This window comes from Drosophila persimilis, unplaced genomic scaffold (genome assembly GCF_003286085.1).
Source record: "Drosophila persimilis strain 14011-0111.01,24,50 unplaced genomic scaffold, DperRS2 tig00000000-arrow-pilon, whole genome shotgun sequence".
Lineage (NCBI taxonomy): Eukaryota > Metazoa > Arthropoda > Insecta > Diptera > Drosophilidae > Drosophila > Drosophila persimilis.
The window spans coordinates 15,834,637-15,858,554 of NW_020825288.1; the positions used below are offsets into that span (position 1 = coordinate 15,834,637).

The following is a 23,918-nucleotide window of genomic DNA, read 5'->3' on the forward strand; positions in this document are numbered from 1 at the left end:
TAATGATATTAGTTGATTAACTAGTGCGACCATTTTACTAAAACAAGTCGGTTAGAGTCGATTGAACGAAATATAGACTGTTTTTCACACAAACATGGACTTCTATTTATCCCTACGGTTCACGTTTCGCCAAATTTCTAGAATTATCCGTTTAAGAGAGCTACTAGATGTTTAAATAACAAAATATTAACAATAACTACTTCCACTTCCGGGAACCACTTCCTTACCACATTTGCAGCTAGTGCTATTCATATTCATCTTCAATTTAATTAATCAAATCAAATGGAGATTTACAATCAATTTAATATTCAAACTCAACAGGTGCTTCAGCTCAAGTAACATCAACTATTTTCAAGAAGTCACCACAATAATCGATTAATGAATGTTGCGTGGAAAGGATCTCAACTAGATTGGCTTGTCTTCTATAATGACTCAAAATATTAGGAATTATTTATCAAAATCGTGAATCACGAAAGCTCAACTGCAGAGTTGTAGCTCAGCCATTTATATGCCACATTGTTTCATACGAGCAAGTGAGACACATTTGAGAGGCATTAACAGACATTCGTCATACAAAAATTTCCCATATCGATTTGATTCTGCTTGGGACGTGATTTCGTATGCATTGCAAAATGGTCAAAATCGTACGAGTACATAACGTTTATCAAGAGGGGGGCAAAGAAGTCTACCGGTTGCACTTGCAAACAAGATAATTTACAATTTACTAGGGTATTTAGACACCACTCATTTGATGCCACCGCATATAGTCGTATGTATCTCCGATCCCATAAATAGTCGGTAAGCCTATGTTCAGTTCTTCGTATTCCGTATAAACTATTCCATCAGTTTTTAACATTTCTGATTTCTGATGAAGTGTAAAGTGTGTATGCATGTAGGTAACAAGGGAACAATCAATCTACACGGTATTAAAAAAGTCGGCCCTCGAATCATTTATTATTTGTTGTTGAAGGCTGCAATAGTTCACAGACTAATCTTTTATTTAAGTCTAGTTGCTTCAATTGGAAAGAACACCGTATCATATACGTACTCGTACAACAAAAAATATACGTTTGTCAATGGACATAAAGGAAGACCTCCTTATTCATTTAAGAATAAATAAAAAACCCATTGTCGTATCATTATTTAAAGGGTTAATAACTATTATCAGATCTTAAGCAAGATACAAATAAACGTGATTAATTATATTTAAGGTATGCACCAGACTGTTTTCCTTAGAGTAGACTCAATATATAAAACAACAAACCAATACATACTATTTATAATCACAGTAAAGAAGATTATTATTATTAGAACCGTCCAATGGGTCTTCAAGTCCAACAAAGGAAGCTACCCTCTTAAATTATGGCTTAAGGACTCCATGCGAGAATGCACATGGTTTAGGTTGCAGCAAACAGTTTTTCCAAGACTCCTTGCACTTTGTAAATGGACTCAGTACTTAGATAGATACATTGTCCTCAAGAAAATTAAAGTTTGGTTATTCGTCGAGGGGATGTGCTGACCTTATTTAGCTGGAGTCCAAATAGCTGTCGTCAGTCCGTGGCTGAAGGACAGCGGTGGGTTTTGTAAATTACTAATAGTATTGTATTTATAATTCAATACGAATTATGTGTTAAAAATAGACTTACAGCAACGTCGGCAAGTGTGACAAGTGACGGCCTTGAATCTATTTATCGAATTATTCGTTTCTCATATGTGGACACCAAATACTTGTCGTGGAACGTAACGAAGCGAACCCGAGCCCGAATAAGGGTAATATCATTCGCAATCCACAATGGAAGTTCCCTTCTACGAGATCCGCTCTGGGCAGCATCCTCCATATCTGAAAGTCCATTTTAGACCTTGAGCAAACCGATGCGTAGGACTCCATTAGCCTTCTGACTTTCTGACTTATGTCTCTTGGCCGCGTTTCAATTTTCCCGTTGCTTGTTTTTATTGTCGCTCTTCTTGCTTTCCCGTTTTTTTGTCAGACATATAACGTAAAAGGACATTTTGTGGCTATAAAAATGCTTTGCCACGCACGCGATGAAATGAAAAGAGCAGCGGCAGGTGCAAGAGAAATGACAGACCTCCCTCCCTCCCAAACTATACATATAAATATATATATATTTTTATATATTTTATATATACATGAAGGTAAATATATACATATATGGGAGCTATCTAGTACAAGTGCAAGGACGCTCTTGGAAGCTATCGACTGAAGTCTGTTGGGGATTTGGTCTACTCACATTTGGCTTAAGGCAGCTCTTTGCCGGACCGGCCCTGGCCTCTTCTAGTATCTGCTGGCCTAAGTAGACGCCGAAGTTATCCAAACATTTAATTGTAGAATATATAGTTGCATATATTTTGTTGGTATATCAGAGCACTTTTTCACTTTTTATTGTAATATGTTTCCCTCGAACTGAAACGATTTGATTAGCCCGAATTAGCACGAACAGGTAAGTGTCTTTACATTCTTTAAAAGGGAGTGTTCTCGAATTCACTCATCGGATCATGCTGATGATTAAAACGTCACGAGTCAATTGATTAAAAATTCCCCAAATAGGTTAACATCTGGGATCGAATCGGATCGAATCGGATCGGATCGATCTTTAATCAACTAATGCATTTAACGACAAAACAACGAGGAGGCAAACAAATAATACCTTTAATAAACTAAATTAGTGGATTTCGAGAACACATGCGGTTGGACTGGTCAGTTGGTCAGTTGGCTGGGAATGAGCTACCATTCGCTACCCATTCGATATGTAATAAATGACGCCCGTCCTATTAATGCCTTTACACGTATGTCGTTGTGTGTGTTAGCCAGTATGTATCCGTGTTTTGGGACTTTGGGGCTTTGGGTTTTGGTGAGGTTATGCATATAATGGATTGAAATACGTTAAGCGTTGGCGCGCCGCATATGATGACCTCCGTGACCCGTCCGCCCTACCGTCCAGCCCGTCTGTCTGTCCGCCTGTCTGTCTGTCTACGGGAAACACGTTTTTATTCCACTTTCCCACATAATTCACAGATACAACGACACCGACAGCGACAATCGATACTCATTAAATTATTCCCAAAGTAAAATAAACACAAAAGAGCGTAATTATGTAATGCCGAGACTACTCTTATTCACCGATTCCAGAAAAGGTTTAACCAACATTTACGACGAGTATGCAGACGAGGGGCAGTGCAGGGCATACCCCGATTTCCCTTTACTTTCAGCTCGGACTGTAGCTGTATTGACTGGTGTATCTGATTAATACATTAATATGCACTACATTTTCATTGTTTCACTATTTATTTCGGTTGATGTTTTGATGTTTTGATGTTTTGCTGGGAGAGTCATGGAGGGTCCTGTCGTTCAAATATCACTGCATCATTTTTGCGCGCACGCCGTTACATGCTTGCCACACACGAATTGTCGACGATCCTTGTCGAGTAAGCTTCGAGTTGCGACTGTGGCCACTTTGGACTGTGCCCCCTGTTTACGACTGCGGCACTGGGCCAGAGAGCGAGCGCCGGCCGAAGACGGCCACGAAGAGAGTGAGCCAACACGTGAGAGAGGGCCCTGGACAGGACTTGCCCCGACTCGACTCTCGCCAGGCGGCGTCTTCGGCTGCGATTGAAGGTTCCATGTAAATTGTGGAAAAGCAACAATTTCCGCCCCCTCAACTGAGCCAGTGTGCGTGCAGGTGTGTGCCTGTGTGCCACAGAAACTACATATTAATGTCCATGCATATGTATGCACTTTCACGACTCTCACGAGGAGATGGGATGGCCCATAAAGCTCTCCTGTCTCCTGTCAGTCGAAAGGGGAAGCACAAATTAGACAGATAGTAAAAGGAAGGAAGAAATTATAGAAAATTACCTGCGAAGGATTTATACAGACACCAAGGGACCAGGGCGAGGGGTTATTTATTATAAAATTATTTCCTTCACGGTCTCCCATGCGGAAGCTTTACATAAGCCCCCATAAATCCCAACCAGCCCACGTGTAGGGACTTGGAGAACAAAATCCAAGAAACAACCACAGCCGCATTGAATTAGAAAATACAGAACAAATTGGGTCAAGTGGCCGCATTGGAATTGAACCTACAACCATTTTTTAACCACACTCTGTTTGCTCGCACACCCCCCATCACCCCACACCCCACACCCCACACCCACTGCCCCTCCCACAGCGGGCAGGACAGAACAGAATGTAAAGGATTCGGAAATGGTTAACCACAAAAAAGAGCCAAACACTACAGAAAAACTACAGAAGGAGCAACAGAGAGAGAGAGAGAGAGAAGAGAATGGGGTCCGTTTTGGTGGTGTACCCCGAAAACCCCAGTACAAGGTAATCCACTCGGCTCCTCTGGCAGCACGGCAGACTAATGCTTTTGGTCAGCAAAAGTCAGGTGCACGAACACAAGTCGTTCCCTGTGTGGCAGTGGGGATTGGGAATGGGACTGGGCATGTGGGAACACGTATACGTACAATATACAACATTCAGGGGTTTTTTTATTTGGCTTTTATTATGGCTTGAGTATCAGAGTAATTTGTTATATCAAAGTCGTACTCACACTCGGTTGGGGTGTTCCGGGCTTCTCTTTCGATGTGCATTCGACAGAATTTTGTTTGCTTATAAAAAAGAGTGGCTCTACTTTCATACTCGGTTTTCAGTACCCTCTACAATACATTTTATACGTAAATATTTCGCTCACCTCCTCTAGGGGGAACACTGAACGAGAAAGAGTGTGGGCCACTGAGAGAGAATGAGTAAGCGCGAGTATCCGTCCTGAACTGCCCTGAACTGATTCCAAAGTATTCGAGCATATTGGATATACAAACGACTCTATCAATTGAGAGCGGTATATTTTTAAATTCTTTCGGTTGAAACAATGGAGATTTTGTTGGTGAAACTCGGAACACAACATCCTGTTTTTGGGCGAAACGTATTGTTGGCTCCTACAGGCTGACGTGTGTTGTTACCCATGACTAGACGCGCGACAGATGGCAAACGAGGCCATCAAAAGACCCGTAATGACTTAAACAATGCACAACAACTTGACCGAGAGTGGAGTCGGAGACCTTCCTGAGTACTCAAATAATGGCACATATGGGCTACTTCAAATTGTCTCTAGGCAACTATTTTGCCACCCATTTATAATTTATACATTATAAATTCTCTGAGCTCTGAAAGGTGTTACTGTCTTGATTTAGGTAGCCTTTACCTCAGCTAAGGGGAGATCTGGACTCGGATGGAGTAAGCTAAACGAGTCCTGAGTCATGGACTCCTTGGCCAAGGCAAGATATAGATCTCTGTTGGGTTTGAGTGTGCTTAACTTTTTGTTTGGTGTTAAATTTTTGTCATTTTCAGTTTGCGTACATATGTACACAACATTTGTTTTACAACAGAAGCGAGGGGGGCAGGGGCTGGGAGAGGGAAAAACGAGAGCATGTGTGTGGAAATTTGTTGGATTTCCATGACAAAGCTGGACTCCCATGCGGCCGCCGAGCTATTTTTAGGTTATAACAAAGTGTTTTGCTGGTCAGGACACGCGACACCAGGACATGGTAATGGCAACGGTAACAGTAATGCCAATGCTAGCGCTGACGGTAACGGCATTTCGGTTATGCAAATGCAAACAATGCATTGCCCCCGAGAGTCGATGCCAGCATATGCGCTCCCATACAGCACGCCAAGAAAAATAAAGGTACGAAGGAGGGAAAGCCCCAAAGAACTGAGAACTGGCTGAATGGGGCGACATATGCGCTGTATAAATAAAAAATCAATCGAAAAGAAATGTAAATATGTAAAGAACTGTCCCAGTCGTAGTCACATGTCCCTACCCAGTCCTAGTTCCAGTCCAACTCCCCCTCCCAGTCCCAGTCCCCCGGCCCATATGCATGCCAAATGAGCCAACAAGAACATCGCTGAAACAACAACAGCGACTAACATGTGGGCTTTATAAAAAATTCAAAATTTTAATCGAAACATAGTGCAAGCGGAGCGGAAAATAGAAAAATAGAAAATAGAACAGAGCGCCGTGTTCGGGAGAATGAGCGATGCGACCCAGCAGATAAGGAAAGTGCATATATGTAAGTATGTATGTACCCCAGTATGTGTGTGTGCCTGTGTGCATTTGACACGGCAAAGCGAAAGCCAATTGCCTGTCAGTACTGGTCGGACTGGTCAAAGCGTGCACTTCGACCCCCCCCCTCCCCTGCCGCCCACAAACTGCACCTGTCCTGTACACTGAGAACATACGAATGTTAATTAAGAATTTAAGATCATTAAAATAAAATCTATTTCGGGCGAATACCCTTTTTTCAATATCCCACATTACCAGCGAAAGAGTAAACACAAACCTCAGGGTAGCCCAAAGTGGTCCTACAAGAGTTATCCCCTGTAATGGTGGAGTTGTCCCTTAAGAGAGCAATATTCTCAACCACCTCTCTGCTTAAAAATTGTACTGTTGGGGTTGGAGACTCAGAACTAATCCAATAAGTACTCAGTTTCATTAGTTGGAGCCTCAGAATCAATAAATGCTTAGTTTCATTCGGGATCTCCTCCTGAGATCCCTATCCCTCTACTCCTATCCTATCCTAAAGGCAGCTACAACATAAGAACATTAACCCCCACGGTCGCAGTACAAGACCCTACAACAATATTTTTTGACTAGATATTCACCCACTTGGGATCGGGTAAGCGCTGGCTACGATTGAACTGTCTTATCGAATTGTTGCGGGTGTGGATAAGGATCCTCACCAAATTATATCCTCTATTAGACAATACATAGACAGTCAAGAGCTTGAGATTTAAAAAAAAATAAATTCGGAAACTGATTTCTAGGTCTGGATTTCTTCCCAGTGTTTCCGTGCCCTCCTTCAACGGTCGATTGCACAAATCGTAACGTGATAACTGTTTTCCGAAGTGCGGTGTATAGTACACTGTTTACGGTTAGTTTTTTATTTCGTATTACCTTCTGCTGATGACTTTCTCCCTCTCTCTCCCTTTATTATTTGTAGGCAATAACTTGAATTCTGTTTCTGTCTTCTCGGGCATCTCCTGACAGACATGCTACTATTAGCTATATTTTGGTTTAGGATATGTTAAGAAATTAGATATTGACAGACAAGTTCATAATGTTGCAAAAGTAATAAGAACATGTGTGATATGTTCGAACTGAAAACTTGATTGGGGAGCAAGGGTTGCCACAATAATCTGATCTGTGGGTCCATTAAATGTATGCATTAACATTTCTATGTACATATGGTACCAAAAGCACTCAAAAGATATGTTAATACACATCGACACAGAAAACCCAGCTCACAAAAAATGTAGAGAATAAATACAACCAGCCCAACCATCTTTTACGTACAAATTTTGTTCTTGTCGCATTTGATTAAATGCTCAACATTTATTTTTACATTAAAATTTTACTTTTTAATTAAAGTCCAAGTCTTAAATTATATTGATTTTCTTAAAGCATGGCTACGACAAATACTATGCAATAGTAATTTTGTACTTGGCACTAGACAACAAAAATTAGGTTGTAGCCCTGGATGAAAAGATCACGTCGCCACATGTAGAATTTGTAATATACCCCCAAAATCTTTTTATTAAATAAAGAAACCGAGGTTTGGCACCCGGCAATTGCAGCACCGATATCCACAAAAATTTTTGATTTGTAAACAGAACTTGGTACGACACTTTGGCAGGCTTTTTAATTTTTGTCGATAGAGTTATTACTCTATCTACCTGAAGACATGGCGACCCAAGGTAGAAGTTTATGGATGATAAGTTTTTAGTGGTAATAACTCTCAACAAAATTAGCAACTAATCATTAAAATTGTCCAAAGAATGTGCCCGCCTTTCATCATACACAAGCACGCTTGCTTAATTGACATGTAATTCCAATGTTCTATTGCTAGATATGTATATTATCTAATGGAGATCCCCGTGTTTACTTCCAATCTCGCTAAAATCTAAAAATTCCAATGATGATACTGTGAAAGCTCTCAAAATCGATCATAGGTGTTGTCAGACTGTTCAAACCGTAATCGATGATGATTGCGGAGCTTTTTGTGCAAAGAGACTATAAACAAGACGAAAGGAGGAGGGAGGGAGCGAGAGGAGAAGATTAGAATGCTCTAAGCTTGAGATTTACTGAGCGGAGAGTTCTTATCGCCGCTTGTAACATTTTACAGTTCGGTTCGGTCTACAGGTTAGTTTCTAGATATGTTCCGCGCTTTGGGCGAGTGCTGACCGATAAATCGTCGAGAAATCGTGCCAAATTGCAAATAACTTTGCAAAGTTACATGTTTACATCTTGTCAGAGTGCCAGTGTCAGTGCCAGTGTCGATGGCAGGTGCAGTCGGTGGGCATCGTATTCGTAATTAGTATTTCCCCTGCTCGGCTCACCTGTGGATTGTGTCTTCCCTCATCGTCGATTAGTTTTTGTGTGTGTTTTGGGTAGAAAAGAAATTAGAAAATGGTTTGCAAGTCGTGGACGCTGCCGCATCGGTCAGCAGTCCCTCCTGCGTCCCACAGGCTCTTGGGATCGGTTCGCCTCACGTACGCCGTGTGCGCCTTCCTGTCGATCTGCCTCCATTCTGCCATGCGCAGCATGCTTGCCATGGTCATACTACGTATGGTCAAGCCGCGACCCGAGGACAGCCTTCTGATGGCCCTGGAGCTGGAGCGCAGCAACTCGACTGGTCCGGGGCAGTGCGGAGGCCCTGTCTTTGGCCCGGCCTCGGGGATCCAGGTGACACAGGCAAGTCCGATGCGTTTTTTTGTTGGGTGCACAGAAATCTGATCCAGCGTTTGCAGCAGACGGGCGACCTGCCCTGGACACGCAACCAGGAGCTTACCTTTCCCGGCGTCTACTACTACGGCTACGTCATCTCGATCCCCCTGGCCGGACACCTGTCGGATCGGCTCAGCAGCAAGCGGCTGTTCATCCTGTCGCTGGTCTTCGAGGCTTCGGCATACTGCCTCCTCCCAACGATGGCGCATCACAGCTATGGCGCCGCGGTAGCCGGCTTGGTGGTCTCCGGCATGTGTGCGGTGAGATGAGTCCAGCAGGTGGACATTGGATATAACCTTCGCTTTGTGTTCGCAGGGATGCGGCAATCCGCCGCTGTACCAGCTGTTCGTGACCTGGGCACATCCCACGGAGCGGACGTCGCTGCTCTCGTTCGCCTACATCGGCCTTCTCATGGGCTCTATTGTGGTCTATCCGGTGGCCAACTACCTCAGCGACTTTGCGTGGGAGCTATCCTTCTATGTGGTTGGAAGTGTGACGCTGGTCTTCGGCATATCCTGTCACTGGCTCATCTACGACACACTGGACCAGCATCCACGCATCTCGAATGCGGAGAAGGCGTACATACAACGGGAGCCGTTGTCCACGAGTCAAGTAGGTGACTAAAATAGATCCACTGATAACTTTCTCTTTATTTTCCACAATTTGGCAGTTAAATGTTCCTTGGAGACATCTGCTTACCTCGCTTCCTGTGTATGCCTTCATCCTGACGCACGTCTTCCACAACTACACCTTCCTCGTACTGTCCGTCGTGATGCCGCGCTTCATGCGCGAGGCCATGCAATTCACCACCCATGATGTCGGGGTTCTGTCGGCGGCTCCGTATCTGGGCGGTATGTTCTCGAAGCTGATATGCGTCTTTAGCTGCGGCTACGTGGAGCGGCGCGTGGGTCTCAATCAGAGCTGGATGCGTCGACTACTGTATGTCGCCTGTAAGGGTATGCCTATCCAATTCTTTAGATGTTGGATTCATGTCTCCGTTTCCTTTCCAGGTAGCATTTTAACGATGGTTTTTATTGGCATTATTATTGGGGCCGGCTGCGAGCAGAAGACACTAGTCATGCTGATGTACGCGTTCCTTTACGCCACCACAGACATGGGTTTCAGTGCCGGCTACTGGCCCACACTGTTGTACTTCGCGCCTTCCTTTGCCGGTCTTCTATCCGGACTGGCCAACTGTTTGGCCCACCTGTCTGGATTTCTGGCGCCCCATCTCGTGGCCGCTCTGGTGCATACTGTAAGCATGAACTGGTGTATTTTCAAGCTAAACCTTTTATCAATATCGTATTATGCAGGGCACCAAGGCCGAGTGGAATATTGTGCTGCTGACACTGATCCTTTTCAATGGCATGGCCATGTTTGTGTTTGGGCTGTTCAGCAGTACGAGGCTGCAGTCTTGGGATCCACGCAGACACGCGGAGTCTTTAAGTGCTAATCAAGACAACGTTCATTAGAAATTAAGAATTAAACCTATTTTATTTTGTGTTCTTTGTGCTTTTAAATGCGCGCCCATTGGATGTGCACCTCTGTAATATCGAATAAAGTAGATTCTAGTGTTTTCTAATGTTTTATACTCTTTGCATTTCTCGTTATATGTTTGATATCGGATTCAAAACAAAAATAATCTTAACGAGAAATGCAAATTAATATCCCTTCTTATAAACATTGTCGTATCGCCTCTTAAATACATGTATACATAGTTAAAAAGGTGGCATTCCAAAAAATAATATTTTAACTACGTTTAAAGTTTCATAGAGAAAGCTAGCATTTGAATATTATAATTTTTGGTTCCAAATACTATACCCTATATAATCATTAATCTAACTATAATCCCAAGATGTTGCATAAGAGACCAAAGCACACCTACTCGCCCATAGGTGTGCAGAGCCAGGACTACATCAGCTTGATTTCGTGTCGTTTTTTACATTTGGAAAAAAACGCAATTTACAATATTCATGCTTAAAGCAATTATTGTTTTAAATCAAATAATAATTAAATAATAAATAATCTTTTAGAAAAAAAGCGAGAATGAACAGCATCGAAATATTTTATTTATCAACTTCTCGAAGATCCCAATGTAAGCCACAGAAGCATACAAATGGAATTAAAGCACGATTTCAACTTAATAGTTTACTTTCTTTTTAAGTTTAAAAAGTGTTTAATGCATATATTGAATGCATAGTAGTATCAGCATCTGTGGTGCGAAAGAAATTGCTCTATCAACTGAACAATTAATAAGAATTGTCTTGGATTTTTTTCTTTCTTGTACTTTCTTAGAAATTATCTCTGTATGAACCAAGTCCAGTTGGATGAACCCGGCCGTCGTAAGTATTTTTAGAAAGCGGCGATAATTGCCACAACCCATGGAAATGTTTTCAATCTACGACTGCTATATAAGCTTTCGAGCACTATCGGAAAATTGCAGTTTAATTTTAAACATTGCAAGATGCAGTCCTATGTGATTATAGCCCTGGCCGTGATGGTGAGAGCTTTTACTCTGGGAAATAAACAAGAATCAGCTTCTATTAAATCGATCCACAGAGCCTGGCTAATGCCGCACCCAGTGATCCGGACAGTTACGCACCAACTGAGGCTGTTAGTGTTCCATTGCCGGATTCGGACAAGAATCATTTATGCAAATTTCACGAGTATCTCAATGGAGTTAGGATGGGACTTTTTGAGGTTATCATGGGCATCAACATGGACTTTATGTCTAAGGCAGAAACAAATTTCCCAAACGAATTTATTAACTTTTTAACGAATCGCCGCCGCGAAAAGAACGCAACTCTGAGCTTATGGCAAAGGAATTTCGGCGTCGACAAGGACCAGATAAAGATGATCCTGCAGAACAAGACTGTGGCTCAGGAGTGGGCAAAGGATCATGTGTTCGAGTCCCACTACCTTGAGATGCATTTGTCCTTGTTCAATGCACTGCGTTCCCTTAAGGAGCGTATGGTCGAAGAGGCAACCCGATTGAAGAGCAGCCTGAGCAGTGCAACTGTGGCTAGAGAGCATGAACTCTTCGATGACGTCAATCAATTTGAAAATTCGAGGAGAAACGGGGTTAATCCCATAACCGATTTAATAGACAATCTTGAATCGAAGATCGAAAATAATTATGAATGTTCTACATAATCTACATAATCTGAAAAAATAATAAGACTTGTCTACTCCTCAGACCATTTGTTTTGTTAAGGGCTGCAAGATACTAATATAAAAACTTGACATAATATTTATTAAACGTACCACTCCCAGTGGGGTTTCTGATATCTCCATTTTGTATTGTTTCTATTTCACTGCTTCTTAAAATTCATTGCATTAGAAAACTATAGGGCTCGACTATCTGTGATATCAGTTTTTTTATCTCACCAGCAGGATAAATATTTACGTTATATTTTATACCTTTATACATACATATATATTTTGACGTCGAAATTGAGTTTAAGGTATATTTACGATATATCGGTACACACGATTTTTACCGTTGCGTCCAACATCTAATTTGTATGGACAGTTTCCTTCAACTCTTATCAGAAGATGAACTTCTGCATACCCTGGAGAAAAGGATATTATAGAATTGTGAAAATTGTCATACCAGGCTACTGGAAAGTAATCATATCATAATCATATAAATAGGTATAAAACATGTCAATCTGAGAAAAAGTCATTAGTAATATTTCAAATCAGCTTGAAAACAGAATTTTTTAAATAATTAAAAGAAAGAGGGTATAAATGTGTCTATACTCATAGTTGCCGGTTTACCAGCAACGTATATACCAGGCGCACTTACGTTTCATTACGTGCATACTTACGTTTTCTGCTTTAATATATTGTTGAAGTTTTTAGCTTAAACCTAATTTTAGACATAAGGCAGTAAAAGGAAAGTACCAGAAATGAAGCAATCTTGTAGAAAATTGATTCATCAATCGGATAAAATTATGAGCTTAGAGCTAAGCATTCCAGCTAGCTATTAATTTCCAACCGAATATCAAAAACGAGAAATATGAGGAACTTAAACACAAATAATTCGTCAGTATATTTCCTGTATATTTTGAAATTTGTGACTGATATTTCGGTATATTTCTGAGGGCCAGACCGTATATTTCATCCGTCCGCGGTCACACTGCCCACCTTGCTTTATAAATCATTGTAAGTTTTTTAATTTTCAAATTTTGTTTTGCTACGCTTACGAACGTGTTGTGTTCCCGCACAGCACTCACTGGAATACGTTTCGCAATAGATGTATCAAAATTTTCGTGTGAATTCTATCTCGATGCTACAATAAATTGAGCTTTCCCCTTTACAACGCAAAATTCTCAGTGAAAGATCAACACAAGCAACAAGGCGCCGTGACACCTACATATTTTGTTTGGCAATTAAGCGCTCCTTCAGCATTTACAAGTGAGTAGTACGACATGCGAAAAAGTTGGCCGTCAGCAGGATCAAAAAAGCAGAGCCAGTAGTTTCTGATGAACATCGGTGTTTTTGTGCGCAGTGGAGAGGGGGAAAAGAAAGGCGGAAATCAGAATTCAGACGCTCGCTTCCTGATTATATTCGCCTGCTTGCTGCCTGTGTCAGCACTTCCGCGACACTGGGCTGTCGTTTACTCTAAACTGCTTCTTGACAAATCAATAAACGGCCAAGAGTCCAAAGCATCTCCTACTAAGCTGAAACGGGGGGACGACTCTTGATAGATAGCCTACAGTGTGTACGTGAGAGTGCGTGTAAGGCAGCTTTTTTCATTTCGGCGCAATTACAAAAACCGAAATATATTAATTCTTCTGTCGAATATTTAAACACTTGCTACCTTGAGCGCTTCGTGTTGTGTTATTATCATTGTTGCTGTTGGCCCGGGTTGAGGGAGGTTCATTCAATCACATACGCAAGCACATGCATACACATACATATGTTTATATGGGTACTTATATGGATAGCACTGTATACTCAAGTGCCTGTATCCATACATATGTATGCGTGACGGTTTACCACCTTTGTGTTTTATGCATAACATTGGCTGTGCAAATACATTTTAATTTTCACAATTTTATTTAAAATATACCCAGCCGCAACAAGCTGAATTCTACAATAGCGAGAGTGTGTGTGTGCGTGTGAGCGAGCACGTACACAAAGAAAGTCTGGCTAGTGTTGCCTGCTAAAGATTTAAGAGAAAATGCTAGATATAGCTAGAAACCAAAAACGACCAGAACCGATTAAACGATGGGACATTATCTATAACTGGTCAAAGTACCGTTACAAAGATGACCCACAAAAAGAAGAAAATAAATTATGAAACCCAATTAATAAATATGAATTCAATTAACTACTAAATGGTTGACAGTTAAACCAATCTAAATTTGGCGGTAAAAGAGCTAAACGGCCTTAGCTGTCTCACGCACACATCGGCACGTACACACGAAAAGACAAACAAACAACCCCCCCTCCAACGAATATTCGTAGTCGATGACGAACGCCGCTGACCTGACTTATTGCGTTTTTGCATAAATTCATACTTTAAATTTGCACAACCGACAAATTGTATAAACAACTGATAACAATAACGGCTCTTCTATACACCATAAAATGTTTAATGCGTTTGGCGACTGGATGTGATAATGCCTGATATCCTTATCAGTACCTGATAATTTTGTCTCTTTTGCTCTCGTACTTTGAGCTGAATCAATTTGTTTTTGAAACTTTGTATGTACATATGTATTCGAACAAAACAAAATAAAAATAAATGTATAGAAATATCTCACATTGGACGAGTTTCGGTTTGTTTATTCCCTGGAAAGTGCGACCGGTTCTCGAAAACACAACAGCTGGCCTGGTCCGGCGTCTTGCCGGTAGAATATGGACATACTTAGATAATAGAAGCTAAACCCGCCTCGCCATTATACGCTTGGCTAATGAGATTAAATTGATTAATAATACCTATCTCCCCTTACAGGAATCATCATGTTGTTGAAGGTACCATCTGTGGACTGGTCGGAGCAAATCATTTATGTGATAGACGACGACGAGTCCCTGTCGGATTTCGACGATGAGCCAGATTTCTCCGAGTATATGTGGATGGAGAATGAGGAGGAGTTCGACAAGAACGTAAGCAGCACAAAGGATTATAAGTAAAAGTAATTAACGTCTTTTTTACGTTTTGATAGGAACTCCAACGACTAGAGGAGGAGGAAATCATGCAGGAATGTATCGAGGCTATGATGGAGGACGAGCTGGAAGAGCAACTCAACGAGTGGGAAAAGGCAAAGTGAGTTGAGGCCATCTGGTCAGATCGAGCATATGCTCTAATCTTTATCTGTTGCCCTGTAGAACGGAGGAGCAGAACACGGCACTTTCCGCCCTGCCTAAAAGTCAGTGCAATGTGGAAAAGTCGGTTTTGAATCCCATGGCCGATGAATTTGTACCGCGTAGTCATATATTGGACTTGCCCGCCTCGTAAAGTCAGCCAGCCAGCCCGACCACCACCAGACTCGCAAACCCACTCCCATAACACGTGGACCTCACCTGACAGGCGCTCCAGTTAGCGCTCCAGTCGACACGCAAAAATCCTAAGAAAAATTTTTAAATCCTTTGCAAAAACTCGAACTACCATTAGTCCATGCCCCGAACTGCTGCAATAGCAGGATTCAAAGGAACTTGGCCATTACCCAACAGATACGCATAGCCGTAGACAAATAGATGGTTCTGACCGAATCCAAGTGCTGGCGACCGAAATGCAAAAGAATAACATTTCTGAAATCAATTATAAAATTAACAAAAAGCCACTAAAAAAAAAAAAAAAAAATACAAAACGTTAAAAGAGAAACATACAAAAAAAGACCTAAAACACCAACAAACACAGCATGTAACGACTAACAACTATGCCACGTACATCATCGTACATCGTAATTAGAGTTAAACACGAACTGTTTGCGCAGGAATACGGAGCCGGAGCCGGAGTGGAGCTCTCGCTCTGCAGACACTGGCGGTTTGATGGTGAAGCTGAAGCTAGCGAAACTTTGGTATCAACGTACAAAACGAAAACAAATGACTTTTTACACGCGACAATTGTGTGTTGCAACATTTCTACCGACTTAAAAACGAAACCAACTACGACTACCATTAAAACAACTACATAACTGCGCCAATTTCCAGCTAAAGAAAATGTAAGCAAAAACCAAGACTCGACCCGATTGTGTTAGACACAAACAGAATTTACAACCCGAACCGTCATGCCGTTTAAACGAAATTCTATGCAAAGACTTTAATTTTAGTTAATATTTTATTTAATTTACGACACACGACTTCCCGACACTTTCTACACTTATTTTAAGTTGAAAATTTGTGTATAACTTTTGCTTTTATTTTTTTTTAATAATCTGTGTCCCGTCCCCATTCCACCCATTGTTAACTCGTTGTACGTTCTACCTAAGTTACCAAAATCGCTTGTCCACGCACCCCATCTGACTCTCGCTGTACTTGTAAATTACGACTATAATTTAGTGACTAAAACGAATCGAGAATTGAGATACTAATGTTAAAAGCCTCTTTATACAACTTACATGCATAGATATACATAAAATACATAGTGTTAATCGAATGAAAAGAAACGAAACGGGAACGATGCAGAACAATAGTTTGGCGAATTTTAGGTCAAAAATATTGTTCAGCACGTTTGCCCCACAGAGCAAATGCACAAAATATGTAAAACAGATTGTTTTTAATGTCGTTAAATTCCGTTTTGGCATGTAGAGAATGATGGATAATTACTATTTTTTCAATCAGCTTAGACCTAGAAATTAAGACAGCATCAAAAGATCTACTACATTACTTACGTTACGTGTGATATAAAGATACAAAAAAAAGCCCAAACAAAAAAATATCAAAAATGATTTTAAAAATCTCAATAAAAAGAAGTATTATAGCATAAAAATTGAAGAGTTCTTTTATGTTTATTATGTATGTTCATGAAATGCGAATAGGGACTTGATCTAGTGTTTTGCTAAATATACGATTTTGGTTCGTACTTTATATAGTACGAAATATGTGTCTGTATACTTTTTATTAAATATAATTCCTATCAGGGTTTGAAACTCGCGCCAAGTAATTTGACCTACAGCTGATTTGTGCTAGTGCTGCCAGACCCTCTGCCCTCTAAAATGTCTTATATAACTATCGATTCAATTATCGATATATTAAGAAATTATCGGCGCGGATTGAGCAACATTCTTCATACCCTGGGGAAGAGGACATTATGGAATTGAGGAAATTTAAGAGGTATTTCAACAATATTTTGAAGACAACAAGAATTGGGCAGGGCTGAGGATTCTTTCCAGCTAGAAATATTACACGAAATATTAAAATCGAGGAATATGGTTGCCAATCCTCAACGGAGAACGATTAACCTATTGTAGACCAAGATTTTAATATACCACCGAAAATAATGAACAGTCGTTGAACTGTATAAATAAATATCATCACATTAGCCTTGAGTCAGTTCAAACTTTTGGAAAAAATGGCATACATTTTTGTTTTGTGTATCTCGTCAGTCTGAAATCAGGAGCAGTAGAGTGAACATTGTTTAATTTTTAGTTTTGTGTTTTTGGATTCCAGTAAAAAAAAGTAAAAAAATTTGTAAAAAACAAAAAAACGTTTTGAAAAATAATTAAAATTTTTTTTTTTGTAATTTAAGGTTCATATATCGGACTTTGTAGACTGCGCTGCGTCGGCTGTGGGTCCTGTGGCCCTTGCGGACCCTGCGGCGGCCCCTGTTGCAGTCCCTGCTGTGGACCATCCTGCTGAGCCCATGTTCGTCGAATCTAAAAAGGTTAACTAAATGTTAATTTATAAATATTTGTTCTGTCTTATTTGACTTATTCCCTCCCATTTTATTAGGTACTGTACCTTTCTGTTCTGCTGATGCCAGCCAGTCATTTTTGTCGGACCAGCGACGACTAGCTCTTCTCCTGCTTTTTGTGGATAAATCCTTGGCGATGGCAGCCCTTCTTGATGGCAGTTTTGTGCTTGCTCTTGTTTGCTCTTACGGTATTTCCATCATCTTCAGGAGATTTTTTATTGATGCCATCCATCATGGAGCCTTTTTGTAATGTCACGTTGTTTCACGTAGAAACTACGACATTAAAAAAGTCTCTAAAATGGATGGCATCAAAAAAAAAAATCACCGGAAGATGTTGGATATGCCGTTAAAGCAAACAAAAGCAAGCGCAATACTTTCATCAAAAAGGAATGTCATCGCCAAAGATATCTGCAAAGGAAGCAGGAGAAGAGCTACTGCCGGAGGCGCGACGCGAGTCCTCCGAGGCCGAGGAGACGGCGGCCGACGACTTGATGCGTGGTGGCTCCACGACCGGATTGAGCCTACAGTAAGGTCGTTGCGATCTGCACGCTTTCAAGTGGAGACTTTCGAGGCTGCTTTGCTACGTGCCTTCTCCGACGCTTTTCTTTGACCACCTCCTCGGTGATTTGCAGAAACTGGATGCCGGCTGTCAACAAAGGGTTCATTATCTGGCAGTGTCACAATGAAAATCTGCGACAGGAAACTTATGAAGCTACATACAATATTTCTAGTTTGACAGAATACTCAAAACCTACAGGAGCTGCTGTACATTTAAGAAAGGGTATAGAAATCCAATAAAAGCAAGTGTTTAAAATAAACCAGTCAAGTAGAAAATTGATTCATTAATCGGGTAAAATTATGTGGGCATGGCTAAATGTTCTATATAGCGAGTATTATTCGATGGAAGATCGAAAACAAGGAATATGTAAAATAGAACTTGACTTCGTCAGTATTTTTACGGTATATTTTTTAAATGAGACGGTATATTTTGGTATTTTGGACGGTATATTTTATCGAAAAGTCCGCGGTCACACTGCAAACATGGCGTCGATTTTTTGTTGATTTTTTGTTGTTGTATGCAGAAATTTTGCTGAAATTGTGTGAAATGTGAGATTGATTAAAGTGATAGGCCCAAAGCATGCAAATTGAGGACCCGATCCGCATTTCCAGCATTGTAGCCATCGCATCGAGAGCAAAGCTGCCACGGGACTGGCCCTGGGGATATGGCTGCGGCGGCTGCAGCACCTGCGAACTCAAACGCACCTGCACCTCCGTCGGGCGTTAGCTCTGGCGCAACGGGAGTCGGGGCCATAAGCGGCGCCCAGTTTCGCGAAATACACAAGAATACGTGGTTGAAAAGACTGACGACCGATGGAAAGAAACTAACCGTCGGACCCAAGGTAGGTCGCTGAGCGGAGCCCCTCCTCAATCATTGAGACACGAATTAATTACTGAATGACCTTGCTTTTGCAGAAATCAGAGTGCAGCTGGGTGGTGTTCTGCGTGCACGATGACACGGAGGCCCTGCTGGAGGGCTATGCAGAGCCGCGCCAGGCAGCCGGCCACATGCCAGAGTGGGCGGTGTCATTGCGGGAGACGCTGCACATATCGCACGCCCTGATCCCCAATTCGCACGAGTTTGAATTTGTTGTAACGCTTAGCAATGAAGTGTTGCGCTTTCATGCCGTGTCATGGTAAGCTGGCCATGCCGCACGCACGCAGGCACAGACGGGGAAATAATTGCTTTTCTGTTGCCCAAACACAATTCACTTTCGGTTTCGTTTCGTTCACAGGGAAATTATGCAAGAATGGGTGGAAACGCTGCGTTCGAAGTTGCGCGAAATGAAAATTCTGTCGCCGCGCGAAAACCTCTACACAAAGTTACCTGAAGTTCGCGCCCCCTTGCTGCCCACACGGGATCCCACATCGCCGCTGCCGCCGCCACCCCCAGTGCCGGCGGCCCTAGTGCCGGGAGTGGAGCGTGTCGTGGCTGCTCATCAACCGCACCCGCAGACGCAGCATCATCTGCCAGCAAGTGAACAGGCAGCCCCAAGTAATGCTTCCACTCCGGTTCCAACTGTGGCTGCAGTACCACCAGCCACAGCCATGTCCAACACATTGACCCAGCATCTGCTCAACATGCTCTCCGATCCCATTAGCACCTACAGCGAGCAAATAAGCGAGACCGCGACGGCTTCAGTGCCCCCCAATAGACCCGAGGACGAGGAGCAGGCCACCGACGAGCCCCAGCAATTGAACTCTGCCAGTGATGCGGACGTGAACCTCTCTGATGATGAATTCCTGTCGCCTCTTCTCCGAAGGGCCTGCGTTCTGACGGACAATGGCGTGCGGGTCGATGTTGTGGCAGCCACAGCGCAGCGTGCCTCCGCGGGTAAGAAAAGACACGGACCCATATAAAACATATAACAAATATAAATGTTTTTGCAAATTGCAGATCAAATCTTAAATCTGGAACATATGCTGCAATGTGAACGCCTAATACCCAGGTAAAATACCCAGCACTCTCCCTTTTTACAAAATCTCCGACATCTGCTGGCAGCTCCGCTTCAAGAACTTGAGGACAGCCTCCTTTGTGCTGTCGTTGCCCATGTACTTCCAGACGAAGTGCTTGCGGAGCACCTCCAGGTACCTCAGGGCGGACTGGGCCAGCTCTTTTTCCTGGGCGACGAGTTTTCCCTCCATAATCTTTCCATAATGCTCGATGAAGTCGGCGACAACATTGTCGTATTTTAAGCTCACTTCCTGCACCACCAGGTCGCGCTGTTTTTGCTTATAGCCATTGATGGAGTCACGCAATAGCGTATCGAACATCGTGTCAAGCTTCTCCACTTGCGCCAAATCTTTCTCGTCCTGACCCAACGGACTGAACAGGGTCTTAAAGAATTGGCTCTTCGCATTGGCATCTTCTTTGGTGGACAGCAGTTTGAGGGCCATAGTGGCGGAGGAGGCGAGTATTTGCATGTCTTCTCCCGCATCCCTCGTCTCCATCTCCATTTTCTTCAATTTATGTTTTCGCTGCTGAAGCTCGTCTTCCAGACCCTGCAGTTTCTTCAGCTCGCTGCGCAAAGCATCACTTTCCTTTAACAATTGCTGGTTGCGCTCATGTATATCGCTCTCCAGCTCGCTCATCGAGATGGTGCTCTTTTCTGCGCTGGCCCACGACTCCCCATTGTCGTCATCCACGTCATTCGACTCTCTCATCTCATCGCTGCGCTGCATCAGTGCGCGCAAATCCATGTGGAAGCTGGTTGGATCCGTGAAGGGATAGCCAATGTTGCTTTTCCTGTTCAGCTGTGTGTGCAGCTGCAGCAGCATCCAATTGCGCTCGAACCTAACCTCGGGCGCGGCGTTATGGAAGATGTTGAGCCAGTGAGTGCATGTTGGAACTAAGTGGTCTCTGGCTGGCAATTTAACGATCATCTTGGCAACGGTGATCACTTCCTTCACATACATCTTGTCCAGCGTTTCCGCGGAAATTATCATGTCGTCTGATTTGTGTGTTTAGATGTGTATTTCTTTATATATCGAGTGTATTTGACTTTTCACCAAAAGGCAAGCTGCTTTCTTAATTTCTAGACCCCAAACATCCCGCTCCATGTCTGCTGGAGCAGCTGATAAATCAAAAAGGATGCCACGGAAACCACTTATGTCTCAAGCCGCAAGCAGCGGCGTCCCTGGAACAGGAACCGATGAGCCTCAGGACAACATAACAATCATTCAAGTATCGAACCCAAGTAACGGCCTGGAACGGCCGCCCGAATTGCCGCCCAAGAACAACAGTATAATAGCCGAAATCTTCCGCTTTCCCGAAGTCGGTGTCAAGACGAAGGCGGCGATTGGCAATCAGAAGCAGCAGCAACGTCCACAACCACAGCTGCAGCTCGACCCGCAACAGTCTCAAGCACAGCCGCAACACGAGTATAAAAGCAACGTACAAATCATTCCGTCCAATGCCAGTACCATTCAAGTGCTGGGCCAACAGCCCAGCTGCAGCAGTAACACCTATACGACGCCCGTAAAACAGAGTGCTTCCAATGCCCCAGCCCCACAGGCGGCTTCCAATACAAACGCCAATGCAAACACCACCAAGGTGAAGGTGATGAGCGATGGAGAGGCCACCACGGTGGCTGTATACGGCACTTGCTATCCATCTTCGACATCTCCAATGGCAGCGACTGCGCCAAGCGGAAGTGCCGCGAATATCGCCGTCAAACCGCAGACGACGCCAAAGCTCAGCAAGAAGATAATCCTCAGCGCCAACACCTCGGGCATCACGAACATCAGCGTCAACAGCGAACAGACCAGCGACTCGATAATCAGCGGCAACGTGCACTACGAGAAGGTGTTCCTCTCCTCCAGTATACCCATCAGCAGCAGTAACCCAACCAGGACACAGGACGCAGAGCGGGGAGCGATCAGCTCAAGCGTTCTTCAGGATCAAACTCAAACTCCAAGCCAGCCTCCACACTCCACGCCGTTGCAGCCCAATGGCAGTCCGGCCTTGCCGCGCCGTCGCATTGCCTCGCCCGCGGCCCAGCCTGCGACAAGCTCTGGTCGCACCGTGCCACAGCTGACCCGAGGCCTGACCGAGCTGGTCATTAGTTCGCGACCCAGTCGGCGCGACTTCCACTATCTGAAGATGCTCAATACCCCGCTGAGGGGCAAGCCGTCGTCGAAAACAACGAGCGCGGCCAACAACAATATCGAACAGCAGGCCAGCGCAAGCGCGGCCACGCCTGCTTATCGAAGCAATGCGGCCGCCCTTGCTGCTGACAGTCAAGAGCAGCGCAGGCGCAGCTCGTCCACCTCAGATGCCCAGGCTCCTCTGCAGCGTAATGCAGGTGCTGCAGGTGCCACGCAGCCGAACACTCAACGGAACGAACGGAACGCCAACAACAATGAACAATTTACCCCAGGACGGGGCGGGTTTCGAATGCAACCGCCACCTCAGGGTGCTGCCTCGCCTAGCACGAATCCGAACACCGCAGCAATCCAGCAATCGCCCAACAAGCGACTAACCCTGCGCGAGCAACAGGTGATGCAGCTCCGACGCGAGATCATGCATCCGGGTGGAGTGCGGCTGAATCTGCGGCGCAAGGATTGCGTGGGTTCCATTGCCTGGGTGGAAGCCTTCGGGGGTGTATGGTATGTATGAGCATCTTAAAAGTGTTTGCAGTTACACTATACTCGTATTGCATTCCTTGTGGGTTGGTTGCAGGATTGCGGGTTGGAAGCAAAAAGAGCATCCGGTGCTATACAATGCTCTGCACATCGGCGACCAGCTGCTCTCCATAGCAGGCGTGAGCATCAGCAGCGCAACGGAGGCCAACAAGATCATTCGGAACACCAATACTCTCTTTGTAAGTATTTTCTTGGCTCGTTGAATCTTTTCTAAGCGTTTTATTATCGATCAAACAGGTCGAGGTGCTGCTGCGCCGCATTCCCTTTGGTCGGGCATATGCCATACGCCGTGATCGCGAGGGTCAGTGTCTGGGCCTCATTCGTGATGGCAATACCTCAACGATTGTGGATGTGGTGCCCAACAGCTTGGCCGCTCGTCACGGACTGCCGCCAAAGGTAACGTAGAATCTTTGTACCCTAGAATACCTCACTAAACTGGAATTTCGTTCTTCGAACAGACCCAATCGTGCGATGGAAATGCCTTGACCTTCTGGATGCTCACCGAGATCAATGGACGGCCGCTCAATTTGTTCTTCAAGGACCTGGAGATACGCGACCGCCTCAATTCGGTGGGGCGCGACATATCAATATTGGTGCAGCCGTCGGATTTGATAACCAAGCTGAAGAAGCAGCTCAAGTCACTGCGTGGCTATAAGGACTATCTAGTGCAGTAGTTTCTGCCCTGCTGCCTGGTGTCGCATGGGCCACTAGATGGTGCAGTCATTGCATAATAACGTCCAAGAAAATAGTCGAGTCCTGCACACTGTGGGGGGAGGCTGTGTGGCCAATCGAATTGATATATATATTATTTATGTGTAGCTATGAAGCAACTCGAAACTGTTATATGCCTGGCCAGTAATCATTCCAATACCAATACCAACTCCAATTCCAATTCCATTCGCGAATGGAACCACTATATAGTCAACTCGTATATGTAGAACCATTTTATACACATACTATGAACGACAAAGGACTACTTAAAGGACTAAACTTAGTGCAGAACTAACAGAAAGCAAACAAAAACAAAAAAAAACCTATATATTTTT

General features: G+C 43.5%; 4 protein-coding genes across 6 annotated transcripts; 3 read left to right on the forward strand and 1 right to left on the reverse strand.

Moving 5' to 3' along the window:
- Positions 1 to 8,202: 8,202 nt before the first annotated feature.
- On the forward strand, positions 8,203 to 10,386 carry LOC6587218 (sialin). 2 transcript variants are annotated; one of them, XM_026988637.1, is made up of 6 exons: positions 8,203 to 8,771; positions 8,828 to 9,064; positions 9,120 to 9,416; positions 9,475 to 9,754; positions 9,815 to 10,059; positions 10,118 to 10,386. In XM_026988637.1, exons 1-6 carry the CDS (start codon positions 8,487 to 8,489, stop codon positions 10,274 to 10,276), a joined length of 1,503 nt encoding a protein of 500 aa, XP_026844438.1. In that variant the 5' UTR covers positions 8,203 to 8,486; the 3' UTR covers positions 10,277 to 10,386. The 2 variants fall into 2 exon arrangements, with proteins under 2 accessions (XP_026844438.1, XP_002013876.2); XM_002013840.2 differs by having other exon boundaries at positions 8,204 to 8,771; positions 8,831 to 9,064.
- Positions 10,387 to 13,034: 2,648 nt separating this feature from the next.
- On the forward strand, positions 13,035 to 16,516 carry LOC6587471 (polyadenylate-binding protein-interacting protein 2). Of its 2 annotated transcripts, XM_026994938.1 has the most exons (4): positions 13,035 to 13,223; positions 14,770 to 14,921; positions 14,981 to 15,081; positions 15,144 to 15,273. In XM_026994938.1, exons 2-4 carry the CDS (start codon positions 14,778 to 14,780, stop codon positions 15,271 to 15,273), a joined length of 375 nt encoding a protein of 124 aa, XP_026850739.1. In that variant the 5' UTR covers positions 13,035 to 13,223; positions 14,770 to 14,777. The 2 variants fall into 2 exon arrangements, with proteins under 2 accessions (XP_026850739.1, XP_002013878.1); XM_002013842.2 differs by lacking the exon at positions 13,035 to 13,223 and having other exon boundaries at positions 15,144 to 16,516.
- Positions 16,517 to 18,762: 2,246 nt separating this feature from the next.
- On the forward strand, positions 18,763 to 23,701 carry LOC6587204. Its single transcript, XM_026994981.1, has 8 exons — positions 18,763 to 19,070; positions 19,144 to 19,364; positions 19,464 to 20,062; positions 20,126 to 20,177; positions 21,268 to 22,836; positions 22,910 to 23,051; positions 23,110 to 23,268; positions 23,331 to 23,701. Exons 1-8 carry the CDS (start codon positions 18,894 to 18,896, stop codon positions 23,544 to 23,546), a joined length of 3,135 nt encoding a protein of 1,044 aa, XP_026850782.1. The 5' UTR covers positions 18,763 to 18,893; the 3' UTR covers positions 23,547 to 23,701.
- LOC6587486 lies at positions 20,144 to 21,241 on the reverse strand. The gene has a single exon (XM_002013844.2). It carries the CDS (start codon positions 21,172 to 21,174, stop codon positions 20,203 to 20,205), a length of 972 nt encoding a protein of 323 aa, XP_002013880.1. The 5' UTR covers positions 21,175 to 21,241; the 3' UTR covers positions 20,144 to 20,202.
- Positions 23,702 to 23,918: the final 217 nt, after the last annotated feature.

What these genes read in the sequence shown, in the direction of transcription:
- LOC6587218 (XM_026988637.1), top strand. Translation starts at nt 8,487, where the DNA reads ATGGTTTGCAAGTCGTGGACGCTGCCGCATCGGTCAGCAGTCCCTCCT. An exon ending in CGGGGATCCAGGTGACACAG is followed by an intron (nt 8,772 to 8,827) that starts GCAAGTCCGATG and finishes CAGCGTTTGCAG; the next exon opens with CAGACGGGCGACCTGCCCTG. An exon ending in TGGTCTCCGGCATGTGTGCG is followed by an intron (nt 9,065 to 9,119) that starts GTGAGATGAGTC and finishes TTGTGTTCGCAG; the next exon opens with GGATGCGGCAATCCGCCGCT.
- LOC6587471 (XM_026994938.1), top strand. Translation starts at nt 14,778, where the DNA reads ATGTTGTTGAAGGTACCATCTGTGGACTGGTCGGAGCAAATCATTTAT. An exon ending in AGGAGGAGTTCGACAAGAAC is followed by an intron (nt 14,922 to 14,980) that starts GTAAGCAGCACA and finishes ACGTTTTGATAG; the next exon opens with GAACTCCAACGACTAGAGGA. An exon ending in AACGAGTGGGAAAAGGCAAA is followed by an intron (nt 15,082 to 15,143) that starts GTGAGTTGAGGC and finishes GTTGCCCTGTAG; the next exon opens with AACGGAGGAGCAGAACACGG.
- LOC6587204 (XM_026994981.1), top strand. Translation starts at nt 18,894, where the DNA reads ATGGCTGCGGCGGCTGCAGCACCTGCGAACTCAAACGCACCTGCACCT. An exon ending in TGTGAACGCCTAATACCCAG is followed by an intron (nt 20,178 to 21,267) that starts GTAAAATACCCA and finishes CTTAATTTCTAG; the next exon opens with ACCCCAAACATCCCGCTCCA. An exon ending in GTCACGGACTGCCGCCAAAG is followed by an intron (nt 23,269 to 23,330) that starts GTAACGTAGAAT and finishes TTCTTCGAACAG; the next exon opens with ACCCAATCGTGCGATGGAAA.
- LOC6587486 (XM_002013844.2), bottom strand. Translation starts at nt 21,174, where the DNA reads ATGATAATTTCCGCGGAAACGCTGGACAAGATGTATGTGAAGGAAGTG.